The following is a 7,575-nucleotide window of genomic DNA, read 5'->3' on the forward strand; positions in this document are numbered from 1 at the left end:
TGGGACTATGGGTGTGTGTCACCACGCCTGGCTAATTTTTTTTTAAGTATATTTTTTGTCTCCCTGTGTTGCCCAGGCTGGTCTCAAACTCCTGGACTCAAGAGATCCTCCCACCTCAGCCTCCCAAACTGCTGGGATTGCAGGAGTGAGCCCCCACACACAGCCCCTAAGTTCTTTTTTAAATTGACAATAATTGTATATATTTATAGTGTATAGTGCAATGTTATAATATGTATATAACGTAGTAGAATGACTAAACCAGCTGTATCTAGCACCTCTCAGATTTATCATGTCTTTGTAGTGGAAATATTTAGAATCTATTCATTTAACAAATTTGAAACATATAATACATTATTATTGGCTGGGCACAATGGCTCACACCTGTAATCCTAGCCCTTTGGTAGGCTGAGGTGGGAGAATCACGTGAAGCCAGGAATGGGCAACAATGGAAGACCCTGTCTCTATAATTTTTTTTTTTAAACACAATACATTATTTATTTATTTATCTCTTTTTTTTTTTTTTCTTTTTTTCTTTTTTTTTTTTTTGATACAGAGTCTTGCTCTGTCACCAGGCTGGAGTGCAGTGGTGTGATCTTGTCTCACCGCAACCTCCACCTCCCAGGTTCAATCGATTCTCCTGCCTTTCAGCCTTCCAAGTAGCTGGGACTACAGGCGCGTCCCACTACGCCCAGCTAATTTTTGTATTTTTAGTAGAGACGGGGTTTCACCATGTTGGCCAGGATGGTCTCGAGCTCTTGACCTTGTGATCTGCCCGCCTCGGCCTCCCAAAGTGCTGGGATTACAGGCATGAGCCACTGTGCCTGGCCAATACATTTTTATTAACCATAGTCATGGTGCTGTGCAATAGATCACTGAAACTTTTTCCTCCTGTCTAATCGAAACTTTGTACCTTTGATGAATAGCTCTCCTTTCCCCAACCACTCCCTCCCCCAGCCCCTGGTAACCACTATTCTACTCTCTGCTTCTATGGGCTCCACATTTTTTTTTTTTTTGAGATGGAGTCTCACTCTGTTGCCCAGACTGGAGTGCAGTGGTGCGATCTTGACTCACTGCAAGCTCCACCTCCCGGGTTCACGCCATTGAGTTCCACATTTTTTAGATTTCATGTTTAAGTGAGATCAGGCAGCATTTGTCTTTCTGTGCCTGGCTTCTTTCATGTAGCCTAATGTCCTCCAGGTTCATCCACACTGTTGCAAATGACAGAATTTTGTTTGTTTTTATGGCTGAATAGTATTCCATTGTACGTATATGCTACATTTTCCTGATCCACTCATCTGCTGATGGGCACTTAGATGGCTTCTGCATCTTGGCTGCAGTGAGCATGGAGTGGAGTGCAGATATCTCTTCATCTGACATCTTATTTTTATTTTTATCTTTATTTTTTTTTGAGACAGTGTCTCACTCTGTCGCCCAGGCTGGAGTACAGTGGAGTGATCTTGGCTTACTGCAACCTCCACCTCCTGGGTTCAAACAATTCTCCCACCTCAGCTTCCCACGTAGCTGGAATTACAGGCGGGCACCACCATGCCCAGCTAATTTTTGTATTTTTGGTAGAGATGGGGTTTCATCGTACTGATCAGACTTGTCTTGAATTCTTGACCTCAAGTGATCTGCCCACCCTGGCCTCCCAAAGTGCTGGGATTATAGGCATGAGCCATGGCGCCCAGCCTCATCTAATATCTTTTAAAGGCATTTCTGCTATATTTGTGTTTAGTCTTCTTAATAATTTTCTAGTTTTTCTATCCTGGATACTAATCTGGGAGTTGTTTTCTAGAACTCGGAGGTCCCAGAAGAGTCAGCTCAAAAAAATACCTTTGTCAGTTATTGAAGGAAACAAAAGGCAACTTCAGTATTCATCGTGATCATGGGTAAGTCACCTTTGCTTATCTCACCTTATATCTCAATTAATATTTAATAAGTAACTTGGGAACATTGATAACGTTGAGTCAAGGCCATGCATTGGTTTGACTTGTAATACTTTCTCTTTTGCTCAACTGATTTATACATACCTTCTAAATTTAATCAGAGTAAAATGTCATTACTTGCAAGAGAAATGCCGATCAAAAAGTTCTTGTTCTCCTGCACTCCAGCCTGGGAACAGAGTGAGACCTTGTCTCTTAAAAAAAAAAAAAGGCCGGGCGCAGTGGCTCACACCTGTAATCCCATCACTTTGGGAGGCCGAGGTGGGTGGATCATGAGGTCAGGAGTTTGAGACCAGCCTGGTCCGTCTCTACTAAAAATACAAAAATTAGCCAGGCATGGTAGTGGGTACCTATAATCCCAGCTACTTGGGAGGCTGAGGCAAGAGAATCGCTTGAACCCAGGAGGTGGAGGTTGCAGTGAGCCAAGATCGCACCACTGCACTCTAGCCTGGGCAACAGAGCAAGACTCCATCTCAAAAAAAAAAGTTATTATTCTCAATACCTAGAATTTTAAATCTTGGGAAGTGAATACATAAACACAGCTTTAAAAATCAGAATCTAATATGAAAAGATGCTCAACCTCACTAATTATCAGGGGAAGGCAAATCAAAACCACAATGCAGGCCGGGCGCGGTGGCTCATGCCTGTAATCCCAGGACTTTGGGAGGCCAAGGCGGTTGATTGCTTGAGGCCAGGAGTTTGAGACAAGCCTGGTCAACATGGTAAAACCCCATTTCTACTAAAAATACAAAAATTAGCCAGGCATGGTGGCGGGCACCTGTAATCCCAGCTACTTGGGAGGCTGAGGCAGAGGTTACAGTGAGCCAAGATCGCACCATTGCACTCCATCCAGGCGACAATAGGGAGACTCTGTCTCAAAAAAAAAAAAGAAAACACAATGCAATACCACCTTACTCATGCAAGAATGGCCATAATTTAAAATCAAGAAATAATAGATGTTGACGTGGATGTGGTAAAAAGGGAGCACTTTTACACAGATGGTGGGAATGTAAACTAGCACAACCACTATGGAAAACAGTGTGGAGATTATCCTTAAAGAACTAAAAGTAGAACTCCAATATGATCCAACAATCCCACTACTGGGTATCTACGCGGAGGAAAAGTAGTCATTATATGAAAAAGACACTTGTACACACAAGTTTATAGCAACACAATTCGCAATTGCAAAAATATGGAACCAGTGCAGATGCCCATCAACTAATGGATAAAGAAAATGTGGCATATGGGCCGGGCATGGTGGCTCATGCCTATAATCCCAGCACTTTGGGAGGCCGAGGCAGGCGGATCACCTGAGGTCGGGAGTTTGAGACCAGCCTGGCCAACATGGTGAAACCCTGTCTCTACTAAAAATACAAAAATTAGCTGGTTGTGGTGGTGCATGCCTGTAATCCCAGCTACTTGGGAGACTGAGGCAGGAGAATCACTTGAACCCAGGAGGTGGAGGTTGCAGTGGACTGAGATTGCACCACTGCACTCCAGCTTGGGCAACAGAGTGAGACTCTATCTCAAAAAAAAGAAAAGAAAAAGAAAATGTGGTATATGTGTACCATGGAATACTACTCAGCCATGAAAAGAAATAAAATAATGGCATTTACAGCAACGTGGATGGAGTTGAAGACCATCATTCTAAATGAAGTAACTCAGGAATGGAAAACCAAACATAGTATATTCTCACTCCTAAGTGGGCACTAAGCTATGAGGATGCAAAGGCATGAGAATGATATCACGGACACTGGGGACTGGGGGAAGGGGGTGGTGCGGGATAAAAGACTACACATTGGGTGCAGTGCACACTGTTTGTGTGATGAGCACACCAACATCTCAGAAATCGCCACCAAAGTGCTTAACCATGTAACCAAACACCACCTGTTCCCAAAAACTATTAAAGTAATAATAACCAAATAATTTATTAGAAAAAAAAAAAACAAAACTGCCCGGCGCAGTGGCTCAAGCCTGTAATCCCAGCACTTTGGGAGGCTGAGGTGGGCGGATCACCTGAGGTCAGGAGTTAAAGACCAGCCTGACCAACATGGAGAAACCCCGTCTCTACTAAAAATACAAAATTAGCCGGGCGTGGTGGTGCATGCCTGTAATGCCAGCTACTTGGGAGGCTGAGGCAGGAGAATTGCTTGAATCTGGGAGGCAAAGGTTGCAGTGAGCCGAGATGGTGTCATTGCACTCCAGCCTGGGCAACAAGAGTGAAATTCAGTCTCAAAAAAAAAAAAAAGAAAAAAAGAAAAACAAAATTGGCCGGGCACAGTGGCACTTTGGGAGGCTGAGGCGGGTGGATCATGAGGTCAGGAGATCGAGACCATCCTGGCTAACATGGTGAAACCCCATCTCTACTAAAAATACAAAAAAACTAGCCGGGCATGGTGGCGGGCGCCTGTGGTCCCAGCTACTCAGGGAGGCTGAGGCAGGAGAATGGCGTGAACCCAGGAGGCGGAGTTTGCAGTGAGCCGAGATCGCGCCACTGCACTCCAGCCTAGGTGACAGAGCGAGAGTCCATCTCAAAAAATAAAAAAAAAAAAAAAAATTATGGGTGAAAAAAAATCAGATCAATGTTTCAGCATTTCATCTGAGCATCTGTCCAGAAGTTTTTTTTTTTTTTTTTTTGAGATGGAATCTTGCTCTGTTGCCCAGGCTGGAGTGCAATGGTGCAATCTCAGCTTACTGCAACCTCCGCCCCCTGGGTTCAAGCTTCTCCTGCTTCAGCCTCCCAAGTAGCTAGGAATACAGGCATGTGCCACCACACCTGGCTAATTTTTGTTTGTTTGTTTTTTGGTATTTTTAGTAGAGATGGGGTTTTGCCATGTTGGGCAGGCTGGCCTCGAACTCCTGGCCTCAGGTGATCCGCCTGCCTCAGCCTCCCAAAGTGCTGGGATTACAGGCGTGAGCCACTGTGCCCGGCCATTTTTTTGGTATTTTTAGTAGAGACAAGAATTTGCCATGTTGGGCAGGCTAGTCTCGAACTCCTGGCCTCAGGTGATCCGCCTGCCTTAGCCTCCCAAAGTTCTAGGATTAAAGGCTTGAACCACCACGCCTGGCCAAGAAGTCTTTACATGGAGTAAAGCTTTATAAAAGTTCTACATGGCGTAGCTGGTCGCGGTGGCTCACACCTGTAATCCCAGCACCTTGGGAGGCCCAGTGGGGCAGATCGCCTGAGGTCAGGAGTTTGAGACCATCTTGGCCAACATGGCGAAACCCTGTCTCTACTAAAAATACAAAAAAAAAAAAAAATAGCCAGGTGTGGTGGCACATGCCTATAATCCCAGCTACTGGGGAGGCTGATGCAGGAGAATGGCTTGAACCCGGGAGGCGGAGGGTGCAGTGAGTGGAGAATGGGCCAGTGCACTCCAGCCTGGGCGACAAGAACGAAGCTCCGTCTCAAAAAAAAAAAAAAAAAAAAAGTTTTACGTGGGGTAAAATCTTCATAAAAAATGTTTATTGACCCAGTAAACACTTTCTGGATTTGTGTTTACTTCTGTCAAACCTGCATTTCGTATGCAGTTTCTTCAGAACCCAGTCTGATAAGCTAAAGGGTACAGGCATTTCGGATCTTTTGAAGGTAAGCATATCAGCGTTTCAAAGACACTGGGGAAGCAGGGAGCCCGAGCAGCACCATCCCCGCCCTCATCCCTCCTCTCCTCTCCCCTCCCTCTCTCTGCTGAGTTTTCATATTTACAGTATTTTGCACGTCCTGATGTTGATAAAAATCAGGATGTACAGTTAATATTTTAGACGCCAGGAGCTTATAGCACGCTCTCCAATGTTAATTGATTGTATTTTATTAACATCATGTTTTTTCTTCATCCAAAAGCAGATTTCTCATCTATGTGGAAGGCAGAAAGCAGACACCAATGCTGAATGAATACTTAACCGTAAAACTGAAAGAGGATTGTAGTTCTTCATAAACGACACTTAATTCCAGCGGGGAGCAGAACTAGAAAGTTAATTTTTAAACATCTACACTTTATTTTCAAGTTAACCATTTTTGTGCTGAAGAAATATTTTCGTGTGTAAGAAAGTAGACCTTATTGTACATAGAGAAACTTGGAATTATGCTAAGAATGAAACAGACTTCTCTGTAAAGATACAGACTACAGCTAAGTGCTAGAGAAGCTCTTTAAAAATGTGAACGTCAAATAGAGAAGGAACCCCTGCATAGAAAGTGCTGTTTTAACTATCTGATTTTTTAAAAATCTGTGCATACATTTAAATTCTAAACAATAGCTTATCAGAGTCAGTTCAAAATATATGAGAAATAGTATTCTCTCATGGTTTTAGCTCTTGACTTTGCTATGTAAAAAGACATAAGGTGCTTTGATATAAAATGGAACTGGAAAATAGCTCCCTGGTTACTTGAGGTCCTTCTGTCCCAAGCTGAGCAGAGCCCCATCTTTCTGGGTCTACAGCAGTACCACCTACTGACACAAACCAAAGCTTGTTGGAAGATCAACTTTTATATGCGTTTTAAAAAATCTTAAAGACTAAAACACTTCCATTTTAACTTGTAAAGTAATTTAATTTTTTAAAGATTATACTATATGCCTCTGTGTCTTCTCTAAAATAATTGATCAGCTTCAGTCAATAAAAGATATTTTTAATACTAAAGAAAAAAATATGTTTCCTCGGTTTCTTTTTATTTTACTGGAGTAAAATAAGGAAGGTTCATCGCTTTTAAACTGAACCTGGCAAGTTAATTTCCTCAGGAATGGGAATGTATTTTTTTAAGCATTGCAGATATCAAAGTTCTATTGTGCTGAATAAATGCGCCTTTGTTAACAGGTTTCAGGGTTACTTCAGAGATGATTTTCATGAGCGGGGAAGAGCCACCTCATTTAGCCTTTTTAATTAGGGTGCTGAAAAGAGAAGTTGGGTGAGGTTTGGTTATGTTCTTTATCAATGCGTGCTTTCTCCCTCAGGCTGGGCTGTCCAGAGCAAAACTGAGAAAGGTATAGTTGCTTCTGAGCCGCTGCCTGCCAAGTAGATACCTAAAATGACCGTTGGGAGACTGACTTCCAATCTAAGAATCAAAATATTAAATTTTCTCCTCCTCTTCTTGTTCATGGCTGCACATCAGCTTGCCTAGTGAAAAGGCAACACCGAATAGGAAAATGTCAGGGAACTAAAGCATTTGATAACAATTAAACATTATTTTGTGGCTAAATGTATTTTAGCTCATAGGATTATAGTACCTGCGACACCTGACACCTACTGTATCCCACCACCTTATTGTTCCATATGCAATTCAGCAATGAGAAATTTCGGCCGGGTACGGTGGCTCATGCCTGTAATCCCAGCACTTTGGGAGCCGAGGCAGGTAGATCACTTGAGGTCAGGAGTTCCGAGACCAGCCTGGCCAACATGACAAAACCCCCTCTCTACTAAAAATACAAAAAATTAGCTGGGCGTGGTGTCACGCACCTGTAATCCCAGCTACTTGGGATTGTATCTAGCTCAATCTAAGTTATTTATTTATATTATTTTGCTTTTTTTTTTTTTTTTTTTTTTTTTTTCGGGGTGTGGGGCTTTTGCCCCCCCGGGGGGGTTGTGGTGGGGTGTCCCCCCCCCCCAACCCCCCCCCCCTCCCGGGGTCCGGTCCTTGTCC

General features: G+C 43.2%; 1 protein-coding gene across 1 annotated transcript in view; it reads left to right on the forward strand.

Annotated features, from left to right (window-relative positions):
- The window catches only part of CCDC62 (coiled-coil domain containing 62), a 52,970-nt gene extending 46,472 nt beyond the window's left edge, over positions 1-6,498 (forward strand). The window contains exons 11-12 of the mRNA XM_031936389.1: positions 1,796-1,889; positions 5,785-6,498. Coding sequence (XP_031792249.1) covers positions 1,796-1,849 — 54 coding nt within the window. The 3' untranslated portion in view covers positions 1,850-1,889; positions 5,785-6,498. The remainder of the gene's footprint in view (positions 1-1,795; positions 1,890-5,784) is intronic.
- The last annotated feature ends 1,077 nt before the right edge of the window (positions 6,499-7,575 follow it).

The sequence above is a fragment of the Piliocolobus tephrosceles genome, chromosome 10 (assembly GCF_002776525.5).
Source record: "Piliocolobus tephrosceles isolate RC106 chromosome 10, ASM277652v3, whole genome shotgun sequence".
NCBI lineage: Eukaryota > Metazoa > Chordata > Mammalia > Primates > Cercopithecidae > Piliocolobus > Piliocolobus tephrosceles.